Source organism: Xenopus tropicalis, chromosome 10, assembly GCF_000004195.4.
Source record: "Xenopus tropicalis strain Nigerian chromosome 10, UCB_Xtro_10.0, whole genome shotgun sequence".
Lineage (NCBI taxonomy): Eukaryota > Metazoa > Chordata > Amphibia > Anura > Pipidae > Xenopus > Xenopus tropicalis.
In genome coordinates, this window is record NC_030686.2 from 52,034,173 (window position 1) to 52,061,604 (window position 27,432).

At 49.3% G+C, this 27,432-nt stretch overlaps 1 protein-coding gene across 2 annotated transcripts in view; it reads right to left on the reverse strand.

Annotated features, from left to right (window-relative positions):
- The window catches only part of utp6 (UTP6 small subunit processome component), a 43,036-nt gene that overhangs the window by 9,417 nt on the left and 6,187 nt on the right, over positions 1–27,432 (reverse strand). Inside the window, 13 exon segments of one of the 2 annotated variants that reach the window (NM_001016855.2) lie at positions 752–832; positions 1,123–1,302; positions 1,519–1,596; positions 1,831–1,910; positions 2,222–2,403; positions 2,480–2,561; positions 2,660–2,741; positions 3,422–3,499; positions 4,368–4,486; positions 4,610–4,673; positions 5,429–5,476; positions 5,970–6,062; positions 6,296–6,337. In NM_001016855.2, the coding sequence (NP_001016855.1) occupies positions 752–832; positions 1,123–1,302; positions 1,519–1,596; positions 1,831–1,910; positions 2,222–2,403; positions 2,480–2,561; positions 2,660–2,741; positions 3,422–3,499; positions 4,368–4,486; positions 4,610–4,673; positions 5,429–5,476; positions 5,970–6,062; positions 6,296–6,337 (1,209 nt within the window). 2 annotated transcript variants of the gene reach the window in all.

Here is a 27,432-nt window from a genome sequence, read left to right on the forward strand (position 1 = left end):
AACCTTTTATACCCGTGAGCCACATTCAAATGGAAAAAGTGTTGGCGAGCAACACAAGCATGAAAAAGGTTCCTGGGGGTGCAAATAAGAGCTATAATTGGCCATTTGGTAGCCCCTATGTGGACTGGCAGCCTACAGGAGGCTCTGTTTAGCATTATACTTGGTTTCTATGCAACCAAAACTTGCCTCCAAGCCAGGAATTCAAAAATGAGCATCTGCTTTGAGGCCACTGGGAGCAACATCCAAGGGGTTGGGGAGCAAAATGTTGCTCCTGAGCCACTGGTTGGGGATCACTGGTCTAAGGGAAACAATAGTACAGCTCCTACCTATGTTTGGTCAGTACAATGGTATGATGATACGGGAAGCAGATTCTCATACAGTTGTGAAGGGAGGGGAAGAAAAATATATCATAAGGTTGCTTTACCCTATGGTGTCTGTACAGACACTGCTGGAAAAGGGAAGCATAGCAGAGGAAACAAAGATATAATAGGGAGGGGGCAGAGACACTTTAACAGGCACCCCCAGTACCTTCATACTATGCACAACAATTCCCTTTACTTTACTTGTTATATTCTTGTGCTCTATGAACACGAGGCTGTGTGGAGGTGCCCATACTTTCCCCATTTAAATTTTTTCATGTCTTGTTGATTAGGCCAGGCGGAAATGTGCTTATTTGGAAAATCATTCCACGTGGGTCAGAGCAGGTTGCACGGGGGGCACGTTGCATGGGGGGTGGATCCATTGCACTTACCTTGTACAGAGCTTCTGTTGCCTCCTCACCTTTGGTTATCTCACTGTACTGAACCTTTATAGCCCATAAAAAGGCAGAGTCCTGTACAGAGCACAGGGAAACATGTCAGGTAACACTGCACCAGACTGTGCTGCCAATCCTTAATAGGCCCCATGCCTACATGTACCTACAGGCTAATATCCCTCCTGCCTCATTCCCCATACACTCCATCCAATGCATTGTGGGAATGCAGAAAGCTTGCTCTGTTATAAATCTAGTTAGCCCAGAACCCTGCCATGTTGGTAGCTGGGAAAGTCTAGTCAGCCCAGAACCCAGCCATGTTGGTGCCAGCCCAGTATATATACCAATGGCAGATATATAAAAAGAAATACCTTTAGCTTGAAATGTTTAAACGCCTCTTCAAAGACCTCATCGACGGCAGTTGTACACAGTTTCAGCAGAGTCTCAAGCCTCGCCCGCCACAGGGCTGCAGATTGGCTGTAACGTTTGGTGGCCCATTCACAAGCCTCCACAATACTGTCCACCTCTCCGAGCGCCATAAGTTCTGAGATCTGCAAAACCCCAAATAATAATAAGAGCTCGGCCTACAGAGAAGTTCAGTGGCGTTTGCCTACTCCGTGCCCCCTTCACCTCTGCTCCAACACTCAGAATATTACAGAGATTGTTGGTTCTTCCTCCACGTGCCACACCTGCAGATTAGTACTACTCTTATCTGCCCAGAACAAATGCCAAATACAGTGAGGTGGGGGGGGGATGATAGTTCTTACCCACTCCATGTACTTCTCTTCAGTCAACATATTGGCTTCATGCGCCTTCCTGTATGCTTGGAATAATCGCTCCTGTCTCTGTTAAAAGTAACAAAGTGCTTAGGGAACCAATCAAATGCCCTTGGCTGTAATTATACCCCTGCTGCCCCTTTAGCTGCAGTTGCAAGGATTACTTTCCCTTTACAACATCAGCACGAAATCTGGGGATATTTTTCACCATTTTATCTCTACAGTTTGATACCCCTTCAAAGAAATATAGTCATTCTGGCTGGGGGATTGGGGGGTATCTTACATAGGAACCTTGGGTCTTACCATCTGTTTAAGCTCCTTGCTGTTAGTCTTCCTTTTGTATCGCTGCCGGCAGGATACAATATACAGGTTCCACATTGGCTCTAGGAAATAATTCATCAGAGATTTGTACTCAGTGACTGACAGCATTGCATTCCCATAATAATAAGCAGCATATGGGGGCACATACATATACCCCCACTGCAGGTACTCAGCACAACTGGGGCTCTGTATAAAAACTAGAGTATATTGAGCGCTAAGGGTAAAGGGTCTGCCATTATAGACTTTGGGATCAAGTGAACTCTATTCTGCCCCCTAGTATCTGGCAGTGAGGGAATTCCAACAGGTATGGCTCCCTACAGGCCTGTACAGAAAGATGGCCGCCTTACAGCAATCTAGCAGAGCTTTTGCACACCTGTATTGAGAGACTCCAAGGCAGTCTCATAGATTTTGCTGCATCGTTCCTCCTTCCTCAACATGTCTGTGGCTTTTGCCTTTTTGGAGCTGTATTCGGCAGAAGGCAGAGGCTCACTCGCCAGCTCCTGTTGGGCCATGAAGTCCCAGGTGAATGGGTCCTGTGCATGTCGGCTCTGGAGACTGACGAGAAGTTACTCAGTACAGCAACTGTATGCGCCACGTGGCGGCTAAACACCCCACCCTGCCCAAAACTCACTCAGAAAGGATTTCCTTCTGCAGATCTTTGGTAAAATTAAACTCCTTAGCAATGGAAAGAAGAGACAAGTGGAACTGGGCACCTTGGGGGGAGAGAATGTGAGAGATAAATCAGTAGCAAGATTAGCGCTAATCTCTAATTGCATAGAGAAATAGATGCCTTCAGTGTCACTCCCAGTACCTTGTATTGCCTGTACTGCAGACCTGTACACCACGCCTGCCAGCTCTCCCACTAGGATGCTCTCCAAATACCCAGCCTCACCCTGCCAGAAATGCACATTATTTAGTTACTGCCAAACACTAATACTCTCTAGCTACAGCACAAAACATCCAACAGCAGAACAAATTCCTCTCCAGTAACAGTTAGAGTGTGACATGCATAGTGCTGGTTACAGGGCTACAATATACAGAAATACATAGTGCTGGTTACAGGGCTACAATATACAGACATGCATAGTGCTGGTTACAGGGCTACAATATACAGACATGCATAGTGCTGGTTACAGGGCTACAATATACAGACATGCATAGTGCTGGTTACAGGGCTACAATATACAGACACACATAGTGCTGGTTACAGGGCTACAATATACAGACATACACAGTGCTGGTTACAGGGCTACAATATACAGACATGCATAGTGCTGGTTACAGGGCTACAATATACAGACATGCATAGTGCTGGTTACAGGGCTACAATATACAGACACACATAGTGCTGGTTACAGGGCTACAATATACAGACATACACAGTGCTGGTTACAGGGCTACAATATACAGACATACATAGTGCAGGGAAAGGGTAGGGAGTAGTTGGTTACAGGACTACAATATACAGACATACATAGTGCTGGTTACAGGGCTACAATATACAGACATACACAGTGCAGGGAAAGCCTGGTACAGGTAATGTCACAGACAGAAAGAGAAGGTTGTTTCTCACCAGATCCATTTTTGCTTTCTCCATTTCCTCCCTCTCTTTTCTCTGTTTCTCTGCGTTCAGCAGCTCCATGCGGAAATACTACAAGACACAAAGCTCATTATTCCCAGTAATAAGGGGAATTGCTCGCTGGCCTCTATAGGGAATGTGCTTCTATACCTTCCTTTTGGAATGAGCCGATATATTGGTTCCATGGCCCCGCACAGCCCATACACCAGAATCAGTGCACAGTCGCTACAATTAGTTGCCTGCCGTTACGAGCCAACACTCGCCAAACCTTACTATGGAGGCTCAGCCAACACTCGCCAAACCTTACTATGGAGGCTCAGCCAACACTCGCCAAACCTTACTAAGGAGGCTCAGCCAACACTCGCCAAACCTTACTAAGGAGGCTCAGCCAACACTCGCCAAACCTTACTATGGAGGCTCAGCCAACACTCGCCAAACCTTACTATGGAGGCTCAGCCAACACTCGCCAAACCTTACTAAGGAGGCTCAGCCAACACTCGCCAAACCTTACTAAGGAGGCTCAGCCAACACTCGCCAAACCTTACTATGGAGGCTCAGCCAACACTCGCCAAACCTTACTAAGGAGGCTCAGCCAACACTCGCCAAACCTTACTATGGAGGCTCAGCCAACACTCGCCAAACCTTACTAAGGAGGCTCAGCCAACACTCGCCAAACCTTACTATGGAGGCTCAGCCAACTATCACCAAACCTTACTATGGAGGCTCAGCCAACACTCGCCAAACCTTACTAAGGAGGTTCAGCCAACACGGGACACAGCAGTGGGTACAAGGGGAACATTACCGGCAAACTGGCTGATATGGATAAGTGGTGTGTGCAGCACCTATAATGGCTTCTGGGTGCTGTGCCCATCAGAGCCCACGCCTCACTCCAGAATGAGAAGCAGCTACGTGCAGGGCTGTCACAGAACATTCTACTCACCTCCTGGTAGATCAACGACGACTCTGTATGAAAGCGCAGGGCCCGGAGAAAGATGTGCCTGGAACTTTCCGCTGACAGATTATTTTCCATTTCCCACTTGGCTGCCATTAGCCATACGGCTACAGAAAGGAGAGAGATCAGCACCTTTCCATGCCAGGGATACATGACTCAAGCCTACACAACAGAACATTTATATCCCAAATCCAAGCCCAGCCCATAACAAAGGGAAAATGGAGTCTTACTTGGTTTATCAGAATGAACAGCCAGGAGGGCAGAGAAGATCTTGCTGATTTGATGCTTGCAGTTCTAAAAACAAACATGGCAGTGTGAGGCGCCATACGGAAGGCGGGGGGCGGAGGCGCCATACGGGATGGCGACGGGGGGAAGCGCCATAAGGGAAGGCGACGGGGGGAAGCGCCATAAGGGAAGGCGACGGGGGGAAAGCGCCATAAGGGAAGGCGACGGGGGGAAGCGCCATAAGGGAAGGCGACGGGGGGGGGGGGAAGCGCCATAAGGGAAGGCGACAGGGGGGGGGGAAGCGCCATAAGGGAAGGCGACAGGGGGGGGGGAAGCGCCATAAGGGAAGGCGACAGGGGGGGGGAAAGCGCCCATAAGGGAAGGCGACAGGGGGGGGGAAGCGCCATAAGGGAAGGCGACAGGGGGGGGGAAGCGCCATAAGGGAAGGCGACAGGGGGGGGGAAGCGCCATAAGGGAAGGCGACAGGGGGGGGGGAAGCGCCATAAGGGAAGGGGCGACCAGGGAGGGGGGGGAAGCGCCATAAGGGAAGGCGACAGGGGGGGGGAAGCGCCATAAGGGAAGGCGAGCAGGGGGGGGGGAAGCGGCCATAAGGGAAGGCGACGGGGGGGGGGAAGCGCCATAAGGGAGGCGACGGGGGGGGGGGAAGCGCCATAAGGGAAGGCGACAGGGGGGGGGAAGCGCCATAAGGGAAGGCGACGGGGGGGGGGAAGCGCCATAAGGGAAGGCGACAGGGGGGGGAAGCGCCATAAGGGAAGGCGGGGGGTGAGGCCCCATTACAGGAACACTATGATAAAGCAACTTACCCACTTCTTACAGAAACCCACATGGGAATACCAGAGCTGCAGATCTTCCTAGAGGCAAAATGAAGGGGCGCATTAGTATCATGCACGGCACAAGTGGGGCAAGTGGCACATTAAATGCCACATGTGGAGGCAGAAACTCTTTCCCCAACCACAGCCTACCGGCACCCACAGTGCAGCACAACTGATGTACAGAAGTCTGGCAATAAGCTGCCCTGGAGCTGCACATAGTTCCCAAGGAGAGGGGCAGGGGGGCAGCAGATTGTACAGACATGCCAGGCAGGGCCGGATTTCTGTTTTGGGCGCCCCGAGGCCGCCCCTGTTGGTCGCCCCCTCCCCACCCGTGCGCATGCGCTCCTTTAAACTCCCATACAGAGCAATGGGGAGAGGTCCCGACTGCTCCGTATGGGAGCCAAATTTAATTTTTTTTTTGCGGCGGGGCGGCATGCCGCCCCTAAACTTCTGCCGCCCGAGGCCCGGGCCTTTGTGGCCTCTCCACAAATCCGGGCCTGATGCCAGGGTTAAACACACAAAGGGCTCTTGCCTGCCACTTGCTGGTCGCTCTCTGGAAAGCCTTGTGGATCCGCTGTACGATGACATACTCTATCTCCTCCTTCTTAAAGTAATAGCCGATTCTCTGCAATACATAAAGGTACACAGTCAGGTACTGCCATTTAAGTCATGAGTCGGGAACAGCAGTGACAAGAGTAGCAAGCTGCCTGGTGGGGAGATCCTTCTAAACAATTCAGAGAGTGTCACTAGACCATCACTATATGGATAGATACCCTATCGAGAGTGTCTCCCTGGCCATTATCCCATGATTGGTCCAGCTCTTGCATAGAAACCAACAAAGGTGTTGGCCAAACTGACCTGTCTCCTCTTCTTGATCAAGCCCAGGAGGTGCACTTCATACTGCAAAAGGGAAAGCATAGAGTTAGAAACACTTGAAGGAGATGTCTGATATAACTCCAACAGCTCCCACGGGGTATGATGTGGGCCAGATAAAGCATGCTTATTCAGGTTCTTGCTAAATCCAAACAGCTCCAGGGTGGATGTGGGCAGATAAGAGTGTATATACGGTACTGCTAAATCCAACAGTTCCAGGGGTGATGTGGGGCAGATAAGCAGCTGTTTTATCTTGCAATCAACGCTCAGGTTTGCCAGAGCGTGTATAGCAATCTCAACAGCTCAGGGGTGATGTGGGCAAGATAAAGCCAGTGTATATAGGTCTGCTAAATCCAACAGCTCAGGGGTGATGTGGGCAAGCATAAGTCAGTGTTATAGGTCTGCTAAATCCAACAGCTCCAGGGGTGATGTGGGCAGATAAGCAGTGTTATAGGTCTGCTAAATCCAACAGCTCCAGGGTTGATGTGGGCAGATAAGCAGTGTTATAGGTCTGCTCTAAATCCAACAGCTTCAGGGGTGATGTGGGCAGATAAGCAGTGTTATAGGTCTGCTAAATCCAACAGCTCCAGGGGTGATGTGGGCAGATAAGCAGTGTTATAGGTCTGCTAAATCCAACAGCTCCAGGGGTGATGTGGGCAGATAAGCAGTGTTATAGGTCTGCTAAATCCAACAGCTCCAGGGGTGATGTGGGCAGATAAGCAGTGTTATAGGTCTGCTAAATCCAACAGCTCCAGGGGTGATGTGGGCAGATAAGCAGTGTTATAGGTCTGCTAAATCCAACAGCTCCAGGGGTGATGTGGGCAGATAAGCAGTGTTATAGGTCTGCTAAATCCAACAGCTCCAGGGGTGATGTGGGCAGATAAGCAGTGTTATAGGTCTGCTAAATCCAACAGCTCCGGGGTGATGTGGGCAGATAAGCAGTGTTATAGGTCTGCTAAATCCAACAGCTCCAGGGGTGATGTGGGCAGATAAGCAGTGTTATAGGTCTGCTAAATCCAACAGCTCCAGGGGTGATGTGGGCAGATAAGCAGTGTTATAGGTCTGCTAAATCCAACAGCTCCAGGGGTGATGTGGGCAGATAAGCAGTGTTATAGGTCTGCTAAATCCAACAGCTCCAGGGGTGATGTGGGCAGATAAGCAGTGTTATAGGTCTGCTAAATCCAACAGCTCCAGGGGTGATGTGGGCAGATAAGCAGTGTTATAGGTCTGCTAAATCCAACAGCTCCAGGGGTGATGTGGGCAGATAAGCAGTGTTATAGGTCTGCCTAATCCAACAGCTCCAGGGGTGATGTGGGCAGATAAGCAGTGTTATAGGTCTGCTAAATCCAACAGCTCCAGGGGTTGATGTGGGCAGATAAGCAGTGTTATAGGTCTGCTAAATCCAACAGTCCAGGGGTGATGTAGGGCAGATAAGCAGTGTTATAGGTCTGCTAAATCCAACAGCTCCAGGGGTGATGTGGGCAGATAAGCAGTGTTATAGGTTCTGGCTAAATCCAACAGCTCCAGGGGGATGAATGGTGCACCGGTAGCAGATAAGCAGTGTTATGGTCTGCTAAATCCAACGCTCCAGGGGTGATGTGGGCAGATAAGCAGTGTTTATAGGTCTGCTAAAATGCAACAGCTCAGGGGTGATGTGGGCAGATAAGCAGTGTTATAGGTCTGCTAATCCAACAGCTCCAGGGGTGATGTGGGCAAGATAAGCAGATGTTATAGGTCTGCTAAATCCAACAGCTCCAGGGGTGATGTGGGCAGATAAGCAGTGTTATAGGTCTGCTAAATCCAACAGCTCCAGGGGTGATGTGGGCAGATAAGCAGTGTTATAGGTCTGCTAAATCCAACAGCTCCAGGGGTGATGTGGGCAGATAAGCAGTGTTATAGGTCTGCTAAATCCAACAGCTCCAGGGGTGATGTGGGCAGATAAGCAGTGTTATAGGTCTGCTAAATCCAACAGCTCCAGGGGTGATGGGGCAAGATAAGCAGTGTTATAGGTCTGCTAAATCCAACAGCTCCAGGGGTGATGTGGGCAGATAAGCAGTGTTATAGGTCTGCTAAATCCAACAGCTCCAGGGGTGATGTGGGCAGATAAGCAGTGTTATAGGTCTGCTAAATCCAACAGCTCCAGGGGTGATGTGGGCAGATAAGCAGTGTTATAGGTCTGCTAAATCCAACAGCTCCAGGGGTGATGTGGGCAGATAAGCAGTGTTATAGGTCTGCTAAATCCAAACAGCTCCAGGGGTGATGTGGGCAGTAAGCATGTTATAGGTCTGCTAAATCAACAGCTCCAAGGGTGATGTGGGCAGATAAGCAGTGTTATAGGTCTGCTAAATCCAACAGCTCCAGGGGGTGATGTGGGCAGATAAGCAGTGTTATAGGTCTGCTAAATCCAACAGCTCCAGGGGTGATGTGGGCAGATAAGCAGTGTTATAGGTCTGCTAAATCCAACAGCTCCAGGGTGATGTGGGGCAGATAAGCAGTGTTATAGGTCTGCTAAATCCAACAGCTCCAGGGTGATGTGGGCAGATAAGCAGTGTTATAGGTCTGCTAAATCCAACAGCTCCAGGGTGATGTGGGCAGATAAGCAGTGTTATAGGTCTGCTAAATCCAACAGCTCCAGGGGTGATGAGGGCAGATAAGGCAGTGTTATAGTCTGCTAAATCCAACAGCTCAGGGGATGTGGCAGATAAGCAGTGTGTTATAAGGTCTGCCTAAATCCAACAGCTTCCAGGGGTGATGTGGGCAGATAAGCAGTGTTATAGGTCTGCTAAATCCAACAGCTCCAGGGGTGATGTGGGCAGATAAGCAGTGTTATAGGTCTGCTAAATCCAACAGCTCCAGGGGTGATGTGGGCAGATAAGCAGTGTTATAGGTCTGCTAAAATCCAACAGCTCCAGGGGTGATGAGGGCAGATAAGCAGTGTTATAGGTCTGCTAAATCCAACAGCTCCAGGGGTGATGTGGGCAGATAAGCAGTGTTAATAGGTCTGCTAAATCCAACAGCTCCAGGGGTGATGTGGGCAAGATAAGCAGTGTTATAGGTCTGCTAATCCAACAGCTCCAGGGGTGATGTGGGCAGATAAGCATGTTTAGGTCTGCAAATCCAACAGCTCCAGGGGTGATGTGGGCAGATAAGCAGTGTTATAGGTCTGCTAAATCCAACAGCTCCAGGGGTGATGTGGGCAGATAAGCAGTGTTATAGGTCTGCTAAATCCAACAGCTCCAGGGGTGATGTGGGCAGATAAGCAGTGTTATAGGTCTGCTAAATCCAACAGCTCCAGGGGTGATGTGGGCAAGATAAGCAGTGTTATAGGTCTGCTAAATCCAACAGCTCCAGGGGTGATGTGGGCAAGATAAGCAGTGTTATAGGTCTGCTAAATCCAACAGCTCCAGGGGTGATGTGGGCAGATAAGCAGTGTTATAGGTCTGCTAAATCCAACAGCTCCAGGGGTGATGTGGGCAGATAAGCAGTGTTATAGGTCTGCTAAATCCAACAGCTCCAGGGGTGATGTGGGCAGATAAGCAGTGTTATAGGTCTGCTAAATCCAACAGCTCCAGGGGTGATGTGGGCAGATAAGCAGTGTTATAGGTCTGCTAAATCCAACAGCTCCAGGGTGATGTGGGCAGATAAGCAGTGTTTATAGGTCTGCTAAATCCAACAGCTCCAGGGGTGATGTGGGCAAGATAAGCAGTGTTATAGGTCTGCTAAATCCAACAGCTCCAGGGGTGATGTGGGCAAGATAAGCAGTGTTATAGGTCTGCTAAATCCAACAGCTCCAGGGGTGATGTGGGCAGATAAGCAGTGTTATAGGTCTGCTAAATCCAACAGCTCCAGGGGTGATGTGGGCAGATAAGCAGTGTTATAGGTCTGCTAAATCCAACAGCTCCAGGGGTGATGTGGGCAGATAAGCAGTGTTATAGGTCTGCTAAATCCAACAGCTCCAGGGGTGATGTGGGCAGATAAGCAGTGTTATAGGTCTGCTAAATCCAACAGCTCCAGGGGTGATGTGGGCAGATAAGCAGTGTTATAGGTCTGCTAAATCCAACAGCTCCAGGGGTGATGTGGGCAGATAAGCAGTGTTATAGGTCTGCTAAATCCAACAGCTCCAGGGGTGATGTGGGCAAGATAAGCAGTGTTATAGGTCTGCTAAATCCAACAGCTCCAGGGGTGATGTGGGCAAGATAAGCAGTGTTATAGGTCTGCTAAATCCAACAGCTCCAGGGGTGATGTGGGCAGATAAGCAGTGTTATAGGTCTGCTAAATCCAACAGCTCCAGGGGTGATGTGGGCAAGATAAGCAGTGTTATAGGTCTGCTAAATCCAACAGCTCCAGGGGTGATGTGGGCAGATAAGCAGTGTTATAGGTCTGCTAAATCCAACAGCTCCAGGGGTGATGTGGGCAGATAAGCAGTGTTATAGGTCTGCTAAATCCAACAGCTCCAGGGGTGATGTGGGCAGATAAGCAGTGTTATAGGTCTGCTAAATCCAACAGCTCCAGGGGTGATGTGGGCAGATAAGCAGTGTTATAGGTCTGCTAAATCCAACAGCTCCAGGGGTGATGTGGGCAGATAGCAGTGTTATAGGTCTGCTAAATCCAACAGCTCCAGGGGTGATGTGGGCAGATAAGCAGTGTTATAGGTCCTGCTAAATCCAACAGCTCCAGGGGTGATGTGGGCAGATAAGCAGTGTTATAGGTTCTGCTAAATCCAACAGCTCCAGGGGTGATGTGGGCAGATAAGCAGTGTTATAGGTCTGCTAAATCCAACCAGCTCCAGGGGTGATGTGGGCAAGATAAGCAGTGTTATAGGTCTGCTAAATCCAACAGCTCCAGGGGTGATGTGGGCAGATAAGCAGTGTTATAGGTCTGCTAAATCCAACAGCTTCCAGGGGTGATGTGGGCAGATAAGCAGTGTTATAGGTCTGCTAAATCCAACAGCTCCAGGGGTGATGTGGGCAAGATAAGCAGTGTTATAGGTCTGCTAAATCCAACAGCTCCAGGGGTGATGTGGGCAGATAAGCAGTGTTATAGGTCTGCTAAATCCAACAGCTCCAGGGGTGATGTGGGCAGATAAGCAGTGTTATAGGTCTGCTAAATCCAACAGCTCCAGGGGTGATGTGGGCAGATAAGCAGTGTTATAGGTCTGCTAAATCCAACAGCTCCAGGGGTGATGTGGGCAGATAAGCAGTGTTATAGGTCTGCTAAATCCAACAGCTCCAGGGGTGATGTGGGCAGATAAGCAGTGTTATAGGTCTGCTAAATCCAACAGCTCCAGGGGTGATGTGGGCAGATAAGCAGTGTTATAGGTCTGCTAAATCCAACAGCTCCAGGGGTGATGTGGGCAGATAAGCAGTGTTATAGGTTGCTAAATCCAACAGCTTCCCAGGGGTGATGTGGGCAGATAAGCAGTGTTATAGGTCTGCTAAATCCAACAGCTCCAGGGGTGATGTGGGCAGATAAGCAGTGTTAATAGGTCTGCTAAATCCAACAGCTCAGGGGTGATGTGGGCAGATAAGCAGTGTTATAGGTCTGCTAAATCCAACAGCTCCAGGGGTGATGTGGGCAGATAAGCAGTGTTTATAGGTCTGCTAAATCCAACAGTCCAGGGGTGATGTGGGGCAGATAAGCAGTGTTATAGGTCTGCTAAATCCACAGCTCCAGGGGTGATGTGGGCAGATAAGCGTGTTATAGGTCTGCTAAATCCAACAGCTCCAGGGGTGATGTGGGCAAGATAAGCAGTGTTATAAGGTCTGCTAAATCCAACAGCTCCAGGGGTGATGTGGGGCAGATAAGCAGTGTTATAGGTCTGCTAAATCCAACAGCTCCAGGGGTGATGTGGGCAAGATAAGCAGTGTTATAGGTCTGCTAAATCCAACAGCTCCAGGGGTGATGTGGGCAGATAAGCAGTGTTATAGGTCTGCTAAATCCAACAGCTCCCAGGGGTGATGTGGGCAGATAAGCAGTGTTATAGGTCTGCTAAATCCAACAGCTCCAGGGGTGATGTGGGCAGATAAGCAGTGTTATAGGTCTGCTAAATCCAACAGCTCCAGGGGTGATGTGGGGCAGATAAGCATGTGTTATAGGTCTGCTAAATCCAACAGCTCCAGGGGTGATGTGGGCAGATAAGCAGTGTTATAGGTCTGCTAAATCCAACAGCTCCAGGGGTGATGTGGGCAGATAAGCAGTGTTATAGGTCTGCTAAATCCAACAGCTCCAGGGGTGATGTGGGCAGATAAGCAGTGTTATAGGTCTGCTAAATCCAACAGCTCCAGGGGTGATGAGGGCAGATAAGCAGTGTTATAGGTCTGCTAAATCCAACAGCTCCAGGGGTGATGTGGGCAGATAAGCAGTTATAGGTTGCTAATCCAACAGTCCAGGGTGTGGGCAGTAGCAGTGTTATAGGTCTGCTAAATCCAACAGCTCCAGGGGTGATGTGGGCAGATAAGCAGTGTTATAGGTCTGCTAAATCCAACAGCTCCAGGGGTGATGTGGGCAGATAAGCAGTGTTATAGGTCTGCTAAATCCAACAGCTCCAGGGGTGATGTGGGCAGATAAGCAGTGTTATAGGTCTGCTAAATCCAACAGCTCCAGGGGTGATGTGGGCAGATAAGCAGTGTTATAGGTCTGCTAAATCCAACAGCTCCAGGGGTGATGTGGGCAGATAAGCACTGTTATAGGTCTGCTAAATCCAACAGCTCCAGGGTGATGTGGGCAGATAAGCAGTGTTATAGGTCTGCTAAATCCAACAGCTCCAGGGGTGATGTGGGCAGATAAGCAGTGTTATAGGTCTGCTAAATCCAACAGCTCCAGGGGTGATGTGGGCAGATAAGCAGTGTTATAGGTCTGCTAAATCCAACAGCTCCAGGGGTGATGTGGGCAGATAAGCAGTGTTATAGGTCTGCTAAATCCAACAGCTCAGGGGTGATGTGGGCAGATAAGCAGTGTTATAGGTCTGCTAAATCCAACAGCTCCAGGGGTGATGTGGGCAAGATAAGCAGTGTTATAGGTCTGCTAAATCCAACAGCTCCAGGGGTGATGTGGGCAGATAAGCAGTGTTATAGGTCTGCTAAATCCAACAGCTCCAGGGGTGATGTGGGCAGATAAGCAGTGTTATAGGTCTGCTAAATCCAACAGCTCCAGGGGTGATGTGGGCAAGATAAGCAGTGTTATAGGTCTGCTAAATCCAACAGCTCCCAGGGGTGATGTGGGCAGATAAGCAGTGTTATAGGTCTGCTAAATCCAACAGCTCCAGGGGTGATGTGGGCAGATAAGCAGTGTTATAGGTCTGCTAAATCCAACAGCTCCAGGGGTGATGAGGGCAGATAAGCAGTGTTATAGGTCTGCTAAATCCAACAGCTCCAGGGGTGATGTGGGCAGATAAGCACTGTTATAGGTCTGCTAAATCCAACAGCTCCAGGGGTGATGTGGGCAGATAAGCAGTGTTATAGGTCTGCTAAATCCAACAGCTCCAGGGGTGATTGTGGGCAGATAAGCAGTGTTATAGGTCTGCTAAATCCAACAGCTCCAGGGGTGATGTGGGCAGATAAGCAGTGTTATAGGTCTGCTAAATCCAACAGCTCCAGGGTGATGTGGGAGATAAGCAGTGTTATAGGTCTGCTAAATCCAACAGCTCCAGGGGTGATGTGGGCAAGATAAGCAGTGTTATAGGTCTGCTAAATCAACAGCTCCAGGGGTGAGTGGGCGATAGCAGTGTATAGGTCTGCTAAATCCAACAGCTCCAGGGGTGATGTGGCAAGATAAGCAGTGTTATAGGTCTGCTAAATCCAACAGCTCCAGGGGTGATGTGGGCAGATAAGCAGTGTTATAGGTCTGCTAAATCAAACAGCTCCAGGGTGATGTGGGAGATAAGCAGTGTTATAGGTCTGCTAAATCCAACAGCTCCAGGGGTGATGTGGGCAGATAAGCAGTGTTATAGGTCTGCTAAATCCAACAGCTCAGGGGTGATGTGGGCAGATAAGCACTGTTATAGGTCTGTAAATCCAACAGCTCCAGGGGTGATGTGGGCAGATAAGCAGTGTTATAGGTCTGCTAAATCCAACAGCTCCAGGGGTGATGTGGGCAGATAAGCACTGTTTATAGGTCGCTAAATCAACAGCTCCAGGGGTGATGTGGGCATAGATAAGCAGTGTTATAGGTCTGCTAAATCCAACAGCTCCAGGGGTGATGTGGGCAGATAAGCAGTGTTATAGGTCTGCTAAATCCAACAGCTCCAGGGGTGATGTGGGCAGATAAGCAGTGTTATAGGTCTGCTAAATCCAACAGCTCCAGGGGTGATGGGGCAGATAGCAGTGTTATAGGTCTGCTAAATCCAACAGCTCCAGGGTGATGTGGGCAGATAAGCAGTGTTATAGGTCTGCTAAATCCAACAGCTCCAGGGGTGATGTGGGCAGATAAGCAGTGTTATAGGTCTGCTAAATCCAACAGCTCCAGGGGTGATGTGGGCAAGATAAGCAGTGTTATAGGTCTGCTAAATCCCAACAGCTCCAGGGGTGATGTGGGCAGATAAGCAGTGTTATAGGTCTGCTAAATCCAACAGCTCCAGGGGTGATGTGGGCAAGATAAGCAGTGTTATAGGTCTGCTAAATCCAACAGCTCCAGGGGTGATGTGCAGGCAGAGCAGATTAAAGGCAGTGTTATAGGTCTGCTAAATCCAACAGCTCCAGGGGTGATGTGGGCAGATAAGCAGTGTTATAGGTCTGCTAAATCCAACAGCTCCAGGGGTGATGTGGGCAGATAAGCAGTGTTATAGGTCTGCTAAATCCAACAGCTCCAGGGGTGATGTGGGCAAGATAAGCAGTGTTATAGGTCTGCTAAATCCAACAGCTCCAGGGTGATGTGGGCAGATAAGCAGTGTTATAGGTCTGCTAAATCCAACAGCTCCAGGGGTGATGTGGGCAGATAAGCAGTGTTATAGGTCTGCTAAATCCAACAGCTCCAGGGGTGATGTGGGCAAGATAAGCAGTGTTATAGGTCTGCTAAATCCAACAGCTCCAGGGGTGATGTGGGCAGATAAGCAGTGTTATAGGTCTGCTAAATCCAACAGCTCCAGGGGTGATGTGGGCAAGATAAGCAGTGTTATAGGTCTGCTAAATCCAACAGCTCCAGGGGTGATGTGGGCAGATAAGCAGTGTTATAGGTCTGCTAAATCCAACAGCTCCAGGGGTGATGTGGGCAGATAAGCACTGTTATAGGTCTGCTAAATCCAACAGCTCCAGGGGTGATGTGGGCAGAATAAGCAGTGTTATAGGTCTGCTAAATCCAACAGCTCCAGGGGTGATGTGGGCAGATAAGCAGTGTTATAGGTCTGCTAAATCCACAGCTCCAGGGGTGATGTGGGCAGATAAGCAGTGTTATAGGTCTGCTAAATCCAACAGCTCCAGGGGTGATGTGGGCAGATAAGCAGTGTTATAGGTCTGCCTAAATCCAACAGCTCCAGGGGTGATGTGGGCAGATAAGCACTGTTATAGGTCTGCTAAATCCAACAGCTCCAGGGGTGATGTGGGCAGATAAGCAGTGTTATAGGTCTGCTAAATCCAACAGCTCCAGGGGTGATGTGGGCAGATAAGCAGTGTTATAGGTCTGCTAAATCCAACAGCTCCAGGGGTGATGTGGGCAGATAAGCAGTGTTATAGGTCTGCTAAATCCAACAGCTCCAGGGGTGATGTGGGCAGATAAGCAGTGTTATAGGTCTGCTAAATCCAACAGCTCCAGGGGTGATGTGGGCAGATAAGCAGTGTTATAGGTCTGCTAAATCCAACAGCTCCAGGGGTGATGTGGGCAGATAAGCAGTGTTATAGGTCTGCTAAATCCAACAGCTCCAGGGGTGATGTGGGCAGATAAGCAGTGTTATAGGTCTGCTAAATCCAACAGCTCCAGGGGTGATGTGGGCAGATAAGCAGTGTTATAGGTCTGCTAAATCCAACAGCTCCAGGGGTGATGTGGGCAGATAAGCAGTGTATAGGTCTGCTAAATCCAACAGCTCCAGGGGTGATGTGGGCAGATAAGCAGTGTTATAGGTCTGCTAAATCCAACAGCTCCAGGGGTGATGTGGGCAGATAAGCAGTGTTATAGGTCTGCTAAATCCAACAGCTCCAGGGGTGATGTGGGCAGATAAGCAGTGTTATAGGTCTGCTAAATCCAACAGCTCCAGGGGTGATGTGGGCAGATAAGCATGTGTTATAGGTCTGCTAAATCCAACAGCTCCAGGGGTGATGTGGGCAGATAAGCAGTGTTATAGGTCTGCTAAATCCAACAGCTCCAGGGGTGATGTGGGCAGATAAGCAGTGTTATAGGTCTGCTAAATCCAACAGCTCCAGGGGTGATGTGGGCAGATAAGCAGTGTTATAGGTCTGCTAAATCCAACAGCTCCAGGGGTGATGTGGGCAGATAAGCAGTGTTATAGGTCTGCTAAATCCAACAGCTCCAGGGGTGATGTGGGCAGATAAGCAGTGTTATAGGTCTGCTAAATCCAACAGCTCCAGGGGTGATGTGGGCAGATAAGCAGTGTTATAGGTCTGCTAAATCCAACAGCTCCAGGGGTGATGTGGGCAGATAAGCAGTGTTATAGGTCTGCTAATCCAACAGCTCCAGGGGTGATGTGGGCAGATAAGCAGTGTTATAGGTCTGCTAAATCCAACAGCTCCAGGGGTGATGTGGGCAGATAAGCAGTGTTATAGGTCTGCTAAATCCAACAGCTCCAGGGGTGATGTGGGCAGATAAGCAGTGTTATAGGTCTGCTAAATCCAACAGCTCCAGGGGTGATGTGGGCAGATAAGCAGTGTTATAGGTCTGCTAAATCCAACAGCTCCAGGGGTGATGTGGGCAGATAAGCAGTGTTATAGGTCTGCTAAATCCAACAGCTCCAGGGGTGATGTGGGCAGATAAGCAGTGTTATAGGTCTGCTAAATCCAACAGCTCCAGGGGTGATGTGGGCAGATAAGCAGTGTTATAGGTCTGCTAAATCCAACAGCTCCAGGGGTGATGTGGGCAGATAAGCAGTGTTATAGGTCTGCTAAATCCAACAGCTCCAGGGGTGATGTGGGCAGATAAGCAGTGTTATAGGTCTGCTAAATCCAACAGCTCCAGGGGTGATGTGGGCAGATAAGCAGTGTTATAGTCTGCTAAATCCAACAGCTCCAGGGGTGATGTGGGCAAGATAAGCAGTGTTATAGGTCTGCTAAATCCAACAGCTCCAGGGGTGATGTGGGCAGATAAGCAGTGTTATAGGTCTGCTAAATCCAACAGCTCCAGGGGTGATGTGGGCAAGATAAGCAGTGTTATAGGTCTGCTAAATCCAACAGCTCCAGGGGTGATGTGGGCAGATAAGCAGTGTTATAGGTCTGCTAAATCCAACAGCTCCAGGGGTGATGTGGGCAGATAAGCAGTGTTATAGGTCTGCTAATCCAACAGCTCAGGGTGATGGGCAGATAAGCAGTGTTATAGGTCTGCTAAATCCAACAGCTCCAGGGGTGATGTGGGCAAGATAAGCAGTGTTATAGGTCTGCTAAATCCAACAGCTCCAGGGGTGATGTGGGCAGATAAGCAGTGTTATAGGTCTGCTAAATCCAACAGCTCCAGGGGTGATGTGGGCAGATAAGCAGTGTTATAGGTCTGCTAAATCCAACAGCTCCAGGGGTGATGTGGGCAGATAAGCAGTGTTATAGGTCTGCTAAATCCAACAGCTCCAGGGGTGATGTGGGGCAAGATAAGCAGTGTTATAGGTCTGCTAAATCCAACAGCTCCAGGGGTGATGTGGGCAGATAAGCAGTGTTATAGGTCTGCTAAATCCAACAGCTCCAGGGGTGATGTGGGCAGATAAGCAGTGTTATAGGTCTGCTAAATCCAACAGCTCCAGGGGTGATGTGGGCAGATAAAGCAGTGGTTATAGGTCTGCTAAATCCAACAGCTCCAGGGGTGATGTGGGCAGATAAGCAGTGTTATAGGTCTGCTAAATCCAACAGCTCCAGGGGTGATGTGGGCAGATAAGCAGTGTTATAGTCTGCTAAATCCAACAGCTCCAGGGGTGATGTGGGCAGATAAGCAGTTAGGTCTGCTAAATCCAACAGCTCCAGGGTATGGGGCAGATAAGCAGTTTAGGTCTGCTAAATCCAACAGCTCCAGGGGTTGATGTGGGCAGAAAGCAGTTAAGGTCTGCTAATCCAAAGCTCCAGGGGTGATGTGGGCAGATAAGCAGTGTTAGTCTGCTAAATCCAACAGCTCCAGGGGTGATGTGGGGCAGATAAGCAGTGTTATAGGTCTGCTAAATCCAACAGCTCCAGGGGTGATGTGGGCAGATAAGCAGTGTTATAGGTCTGCTAAATCCAACAGCTCCAGGGGTGATGTGGGCAGATAAGCAGTGTTATAGGTCTGCTAAATCCAACAGCTCCAGGGGTGATGTGGGCAGATAAGCAGTGTTATAGGTCTGCTAAATCCAACAGCTCCAGGGGTGATGTGGGCAGATAAGCAGTGTTATAGGTCTGCTAAATCCAACAGCTCCAGGGGTGATGTGGGCAGATAAGCAGTGTTTATAGGTCTGCTAAATCCAACAGCTCCAGGGGTGATGTGGGCAGATAAGCAGTGTTATAGGTCTGCTAAATCCAACAGCTCCAGGGGTGATGTGGGCAGATAGCAGTGTTATAGGTCTGCTAAATCCAACAGCTCCAGGGGTGATGTGGGCAGATAAGCAGTGTTATAGGTCTGCTAAATCCAACAGCTCCAGGGGTGATGTGGGCAGATAAGCAGTGTTATAGGTCTGCTAAATCCAACAGCTCCAGGGGTGATGTGGGCAGATAAGCAGTGTTATAGGTCTGCTAAATCCAACAGCTCCAGGGGTGATGTGGGCAGATAAGCAGTGTTATAGGTCTGCTAAATCCAACAGCTCCAGGGGTGATGTGGGCAGATAAGCAGTGTTATAGGTCTGCTAAATCCAACAGCTCCAGGGGTGATGTGGGCAGATAAGCAGTGTTATAGGTCTGCTAAATCCAACAGCTCCAGGGGTGATGTGGGCAGATAAGCAGTGTTATAGGTCTGCTAAATCCAACAGCTCCAGGGGTGATGTGGGCAGATAAGCAGTGTTATAGGTCTGCTAAATCCAACAGCTCCAGGGGTGATGTGGGCAGATAAGCAGTGTTATAGGTCTGCTAAATCCAACAGCTCCAGGGGTGATGTGGGCAGATAAGCAGTGTTATAGGTCTGCTAAATCCAACAGCTCCAGGGGTGATGTGGGCAGATAAGCAGTGTTATAGGTCTGCTAAATCCAACAGCTCCAGGGGTGATGTGGGCAAGATAAGCAGTGTTATAGGTCTGCTAAATCCAACAGCTCCAGGGGTGATGTGGGCAAGATAAGCAGTGTTATAGGTCTGCTAAATCCAACAGCTCCAGGGGTGATGTGGGCAGATAAGCAGTGTTATAGGTCTGCTAAATCCAACAGCTCCAGGGGTGATGTGGGCAGATAAGCAGTGTTATAGGTCTGCTAAATCCAACAGCTCCAGGGGTGATGTGGGCAGATAAGCAGTGTTATAGGTCTGCTAAATCCAACAGCTCCAGGGGTGTGTGGGCAAGATAAGCAGTGTTATAGGTCTGCTAAATCCAACAGCTCCAGGGGTGATGTGGGCAAGATAAGCAGTGTTATAGGTCTGCTAAATCCAACAGCTCCAGGGGTGATGTGGGCAGATAAGCAGTGTTATAGGTCTGCTAAATCCAACAGCTCAGGGTGATGTGGGCAGATAAGCAGTGTTATAGGTCTGCTAAATCCAACAGCTCCAGGGGTGATGTGGGCAGATAAGCAGTGTTATAGGTCTGCTAAATCCAACAGCTCCAGGGGTGATGTGGGAGATAAGCAGTGTTATAGGTCTGCTAATCCAACAGCTCCAGGGGTGATGTGGGCAGATAAGCAGTGTTATAGGTCTGCTAAATCCAACAGCTCCAGGGGTGATGTGGGCAGATAAGCAGTGTTATAGGTCTGCTAATCCAACAGCTCCAGGGGTGATGTGGGCAGATAAGCAGTGTTATAGGTCTGCTAAATCCAACAGCTCCAGGGGTGATGTGGGCAGATAAGCAGTGTTATAGGTCTGCTAAATCCAACAGCTCCAGGGGTGATGTGGGCAGATAAGCAGTGTTATAGGTCTGCTAAATCCAACAGCTCCAGGGTGATGAGGGCAGATAAGCAGTGTTTATAGGTCTGCTAAATCCAACAGCTCCAGGGGTGGATGTGGGCAGATAAGCAGTGTTATAGGTCTGCTAAATCCAACAGCTCCAGGGGTGATGTGGGCAGATAAGCAGTGTTATAGGTCTGCTAAATCCAACAGCTCCAGGGGTGATGTGGGCAGATAAGCAGTGTTATAGGTCTGCTAAATCCAACAGCTCCAGGGGTGATGTGGGCAGATAAGCAGTGTTATAGGTCTGCCTAAATCCACAGCTCCAGGGGTGATGTGGGCAAGATAAGCAGTGTTATAGGTCTGCTAAATCCAAACAGCTCCAGGGGTGATGAGGGCAAGATAAGCAGTGTTATAGGTCTGCTAAATCCAACAGCTCCAGGGGTTGATGTGGGCAGATAAGCAGTGTTATAGGTCTGCTAAATCCAACAGCTCCAGGGGTGATGTGGGCAGATTAAGCAGTGTTATAGGTCTGCTAAATCCAACAGCTCCAGGGGTGATGTGGCAGATAAGCAGTGTTATAGGTTCTGCTAAATCCAACAGCTTCCAGGGGGTGATGTGGCAGATAAGCAGTGTTATAGGTCTGCTAAATCCAACAGCTCCAGGGGTGATGTGGGCAGATAAGCAGTGTTATAGGTCTGCTAAATCCAACAGCTCCAGGGGTGATGTGGGCAGATAAGCAGTGTTATAGGTCTGCTAAATCCAACAGCTCCAGGGGTGATGTGGGCAGATAAGCAGTGTTATAGGTCTGCTAAATCCAACAGCTCCAGGGGTGATGTGGGCAGATAAGCAGTGTTATAGGTCTGCTAAATCCAACAGCTCCAGGGGTGATGTGGGCAGATAAGCAGTGTTATAGGTCTGCTAAATCCAACAGCTCCAGGGGTGATGTGGGCAGATAAGCAGTGTTATAGGTCTGCTAAATCCAACAGCTCCAGGGGTGATGTGGGCAGATAAGCAGTGTTATAGGTCTGCTAAATCCAACAGCTCCAGGGGTGATGTGGGCAGATAAGCAGTGTTATAGGTCTGCTAAATCCAACAGCTCCAGGGGTGATGTGGGCAGATAAGCAGTGTTATAGGTCTGCTAAATCCAACAGCTCCAGGGGTGATGTGGGCAGATAAGCAGTGTTATAGGTCTGCTAAATCCAACAGCTCCAGGGGTGATGTGGGCAGATAAGCAGTGTTATAGGTCTGCTAAATCCAACAGCTCCAGGGGTGATGTGGGCAGATAAGCAGTGTTATAGGTCTGCTAAATCCAACAGCTCCAGGGGTGATGTGGGCAGATAAGCAGTGTTATAGGTCTGCTAAATCCAACAGCTCCAGGGGTGATGTGGGCAGATAAGCAGTGTTATAGGTCTGCTAAATCCAACAGCTCCAGGGGTGATGTGGGCAGATAAGCAGTGTTATAGGTCTGCTAAATCCAACAGCTCCAGGGGTGATGTGGGCAGATAAGCAGTGTTATAGGTCTGCTAAATCCAACAGCTCCAGGGGTGATGTGGGCAGATAAGCAGTGTTATAGGTCTGCTAAATCCAACAGCTCCAGGGGTGATGTGGGCAGATAAGCAGTGTTATAGGTCTGCTAAATCCAACAGCTCCAGGGGTGATGTGGGCAGATAAGCAGTGTTATAGGTCTGCTAAATCCAACAGCTCCAGGGGTGATGTGGGCAGATAAGCAGTGTTATAGGTCTGCTAATCCAACAGCTCCAGGGGTGATGTGGGCAGATAAGCAGTGTTATAGGTCTGCTAAATCCAACAGCTCCAGGGGTGATGTGGGCAGATAAGCAGTGTTATAGGTCTGCTAAATCCAACAGCTCCAGGGGTGATGTGGGCAGATAAGCAGTGTTATAGGTCTGCTAAATCCAACAGCTCCAGGGTGATGTGGGCAGATAAGCAGTGTTATAGGTCTGCTAAATCCAACAGCTCCAGGGGTGATGTGGGCAGATAAGCAGTGTTATAGGTCTGCTAAATCCAACAGCTCCAGGGGTGATGTGGGCAGATAAGCAGTGTTATAGGTCTGCTAAATCCAACAGCTCCAGGGGTGATGTGGGCAGATAAGCAGTGTTATAGGTCTGCTAAATCCAACAGCTCCAGGGGTGATGTGGGCAGATAAGCAGTGTTATAGGTCTGCTAAATCCAACAGCTCCAGGGGTGATGTGGGCAGATAAGCAGTGTTATAGGTCTGCTAAATCCAACAGCTCCAGGGGTGATGTGGGCAGATAAGCAGTGTTATAGGTCTGCTAAATCCAACAGCTCCAGGGGTGATGTGGGCAGATAAGCAGTGTTATAGGTCTGCTAAATCCAAGCAGCTCCAGGGGTGATGTGGGCAGATAAGCAGTGTTATAGGTCTGCTAAATCCAACAGCTCCAGGGGTGATGTGGGCAGATAAGCAGTGTTATAGGTCTGCTAAATCCAACAGCTCCAGGGGTGATGTGGGCAGATAAGCAGTGTTATAGGTCTGCTAAATCCAACAGCTCCAGGGGTGATGTGGGCAGATAAGCAGTGTTATAGGTCTGCTAAATCCAACAGCTCCAGGGGTGATGTGGGCAGATAAGCAGTGTTATAGGTTGCTAATCCAACAGCTCCAGGGGTGATGTGGGCAGATAAGCAGTGTTATAGGTCTGCTAAATCCAACAGCTCCAGGGGTGATGTGGGCAGATAAGCCAGTGTTATAGGTCTGCTAAATCCAACAGCTCCAGGGGTGATGTGGGCAGATAAGCAGTGTTATAAGGTCTGCTAATCCAACAGCTCCAGGGGTGATGGGGCAGATAAGCAGTGTTATAGGTCTGCTAAATCCAACAGCTCAGGGGTGATGTGGGCAGATAAGCAGTGTTATAGGTCTGCTAAATCCAACAGCTCCAAGGGGTGATGTGGCAGATAAGCAGTGTTATAGGTCTGCTAAATCCAACAGCTCCAGGGGTGATGTGGGCAGATAAGCCAGTGTTATAGGTCTGCTAAATCCAACAGCTCCAGGGGTGATGTGGGCAGATAAGCAGTGTTATAGGTCTGCTAAATCCAACAGCTCCAGGGGTGATGTGGGCAGATAAGCAGTGTATAGGTCTGCTAAATCCAACAGCTCCAGGGGTGATGTGGGCAGATAAGCAGTGTTATAGGTCTGCTAAATCCAACAGCTCCAGGGGGTGATGTGGGCAAGATAAGCAGTGTTATAGCTCTGCTAAATCCAACAGCTCCAGGGGTGATGTGGGCAGATAAGCAGTGTTATAGGTCTGCTAAATCCAACAGCTCCAGGGGTGATGAGGGCAGATAAGCAGTGTTATAGGTCTGCTAAATCCAACAGCTCCAGGGTGATGTGGGCAGATAAGCATGTTATAGGTCTGCTAAATCCAACAGCTCCAGGGGTGATGTGGGCAGATAAGCAGTGTTATAGGTCTGCTAAATCCAACAGCTCCAGGGGTGATGTGGGCAGATAAGCAGTGTTATAGGTCTGCTAAATCCAAACAGCTCCAGGGGTGCATGTGGGCAGATAAGCAGTGTTATAGGTCTTGCTAAATCCAACAGCTCCAGGGGTGATGTGGGCAGATAAGCAGTGTTATAGCGTCTGCTAAATCCAACAGCTCCAGGGGTGATGTGGGGCAGATAAGCCAGTGTTATAGGTCTGCTAAATCCAACAGCTCCAGGGGTGATGTGGGCAGATAAGCAGTGTTATAGGTCTGCTAAATCCAACAGCTCCAGGGGTGATGTGGGCAGATAAGCAGTGTTATAGGTCTGCTAAATCCAACAGCTCCAGGGGTGATGTGGGCAGATAAGCAGTGTTATAGGTCTGCTAAATCCAACAGCTCCAGGGGTGATGTGGGCAGATAAGCAGTGTTATAGGTCTGCTAAATCCAACAGCTCCAGGGGTGATGTGGGCAGATAAGCAGTGTTATAGGTCTGCTAAATCCAACAGCTCCAGGGGTGATGTGGGCAGATAAGCAGTGTTATAGGTCTGCTAAATCCAACAGCTCCAGGGGTGATGTGGGCAGATAAGCAGTGTTATAGGTCTGCTAAATCCAACAGCTCCAGGGGTGATTGAGGGCAGATAAGCAGTGTTATAGGTCTGCTAAATCCAACAGCTCCAGGGTGATGTGGGCAGATAAGCAGTGTTATAGGTCTGCTAAATCCAACAGCTCCAGGGGTGATGTGGGCAGATAAGCAGTGTTATAGGTCTGCTAAATCCAACAGCTCCAGGGGTGATGTGGGCAAGATAAGCAGTGTTATAGGTCTGCTAAAATCCAACAGCTCCAGGGGTGATGTGGGCAGATAAAGCACTGTTATAGGTCTGCTAAATCCAACAGCTCCAGGGGGTGATGTGGGCAGATAAGCAGTGTTATAGGTCTGCTAATCCAACAGCTCCAGGGGTGATGTGGGCAGATAAGCAGTGTTATAGGTCTGGCTAAATCCAAACAGCTCGCAGGGGTGATGTGGGCAGATAGCAGTGTTATAGGTCTGCTAAATCCAACAGCTCCAGGGGTGATGTGGGCAGATAAGCAGTGTTATAGGTCTGCTAAATCCAACAGCTCCAGGGTGATGTGGCAGATAAGCAGTGTTATAGGTCTGCTAAATCCACAGCTCCAGGGGTGATGTGGGCAGATAAGCAGTGTTATACGGTCTGCTAAATCCAACAGCTCCAGGGGTGATGTGGGCAGATAAGCAGTGTTATAGGTCTGCTAAATCCAACAGCTCCAGGGGTGATGTGGGCAGATAAGCAGTGTTATAGGTCTGCTAAATCCAACAGCTCCAGGGGTGATGTGGGCAGATAAGCAGTGTTATAGGTCTGCTAAATCCAACAGCTCCAGGGGTGATGTGGGCAGATAAGCAGTGTTATAGGTCTGCTAAATCCAACAGCTCCAGGGGTGATGTGGGCAGATAAGCAGTGTTATAGGTCTGCTAAATCCAACAGCTCCAGGGGTGATGTGGGCAGATAAGCAGTGTTATAGGTCTGCTAAATCCAACAGCTCCAGCAGGGTGATGTGGGCAGATAAGCAGTGTTATAGGTCTGCTAAATCCAACAGCTCCAGGGGTGATGTGGGCAGATAAGCAGTGTTATAGGTCTGCTAAATCCAACAGCTCCAGGGGTGATGTGGGCAGATAAGCAGTGTTATAGGTCTGCTAAATCCAACAGCTCCAGGGGTGATGTGGGCAGATAAGCAGTGTGTGGAGATAACACTGTATAAGGTCTGCTAAATCCAACAGCTCCAGGGGTGATGTGGGACAGATAAGCAGTGTTATAGGTCTGCTAAATCCTACAGCTCCAGGGGTGATGTGGGCAAGATAAGCAGTGTTATAGGTCTGCTAAATCCAACAGCTCCAGGGTGATGTGGGCAAGATAAGCAGTGTTATAGGTCGCTAAATCCAACAGCTCCAGGGGTGATGTGGGCAGATAAGCAGTGTTATAGGCTCTGCTAAATCCAACAGCTCCAGGGTGATGTGGGCAGATAAGCAGTGTTATAGGTCTGCTAAATCCAACAGCTCCAGGGGTGATGTGGGCAGATAGCACTGTTATAGGTCTGCTAATTCCAACAGCTCCAGGGGTGATGTGGGCAGATAAGCAGTGTTATAGGTCTGCTAAATCCACAGCTCCAGGGTGATGTGGGCAGATAAGCAGTGTTATAGGTCTGCTAAATCCAACAGCTCCAGGGGTGATGTGGGCAGATAAGCAGTGTTATAGGTCTGCTAAATCCAACAGCTCCAGGGGTGATGTGGGCAGATAAGCAGTGTTATAGGTCTGCTAAATCCAACAGCTCCAGGGGTGATGTGGGCAGATAAGCAGTGTTATAGGTCTGCTAAATCCAACAGCTCCAGGGGTGATGTGGGCAGATAAGCAGTGTTATAGGTCTGCTAAATCCAACAGCTCCAGGGGTGATGTGGGCAGATAAGCAGTGTTATAGGTCTGCTAAAATCCAACAGCTCCAGCGGGTGATGTGGGCAGATAAGCAGTGTTATAGGTCTGCTAAATCCAACAGCTCCAGGGGTGATGTGGGCAGATAAGCAGTGTTATAGGTCTGCTAAATCCAACAGCTCCAGGGGTGATGTGGGCAGATAAGCAGTGTTATAGGTCTGCTAAATCCAACAGCTCCAGGGGTGATGTGGGCAGATAAGCAGTGTTATAGGTCTGCTAAATCCAACAGCTCCAGGGGTGATGTGGGCAAGATAAGCAGTGTTATAGGTCTGCTAAATCCAACAGCTCCAGGGGTGATGTGGGCAGATAAGCAGTGTTATAGGTCTGCTAAATCCAACAGCTCCAGGGGTGATGTGGGCAGATAAGCAGTGTTATAGGTCTGCTAAATCCAACAGCTCCAGGGGTGATGTGGGCAGATAAGCAGTGTTATAGGTCTGCTAAATCCAACAGCTCCAGGGGTGATGTGGGCAGATAAGCAGTGTTATAGGTCTGCTAAATCCAACAGCTCCAGGGGTGATGTGGGCAGATAAGCAGTGTTAGCGTCTGCTAAATCCAACAGCTCCAGGGGTGATGTGGGCAGATAAGCAGTGTTATAGGTCTGCTAAATCCAACAGCTCCAGGGGTGATGTGGGCAGATAAGCAGTGTTATAGGTCTGCTAAATCCAACAGCTCCAGGGGTGATGTGGGCAGATAAGCAGTGTTATAGGTCTGCTAAATCCAACAGCTCCAGGGGTGATGTGGCAGATAAGCAGTGTTATAGGTCTGCTAAATCCAACAGCTCCAGGGGTGATGTGGGCAGATAAGCAGTGTTATAGGTCTGCTAAATCCAACAGCTCCAGGGGTGATGTGGGCAAGATAAGCAGTGTTATAGGTCTGCTAAATCCAACAGCTCCAGGGGTGATGTGGGCAGATAAGCAGTGTTATAGCTTGACCAAGCTCATCTTGGCAGTAAAAGATATAGCCGAACACAGCTCCAGGCGGTGATGTGGGACAGATAAGCAGTCTGTTATAGGTCTGCTAAATCCAACAGCTCCAGGGTGATG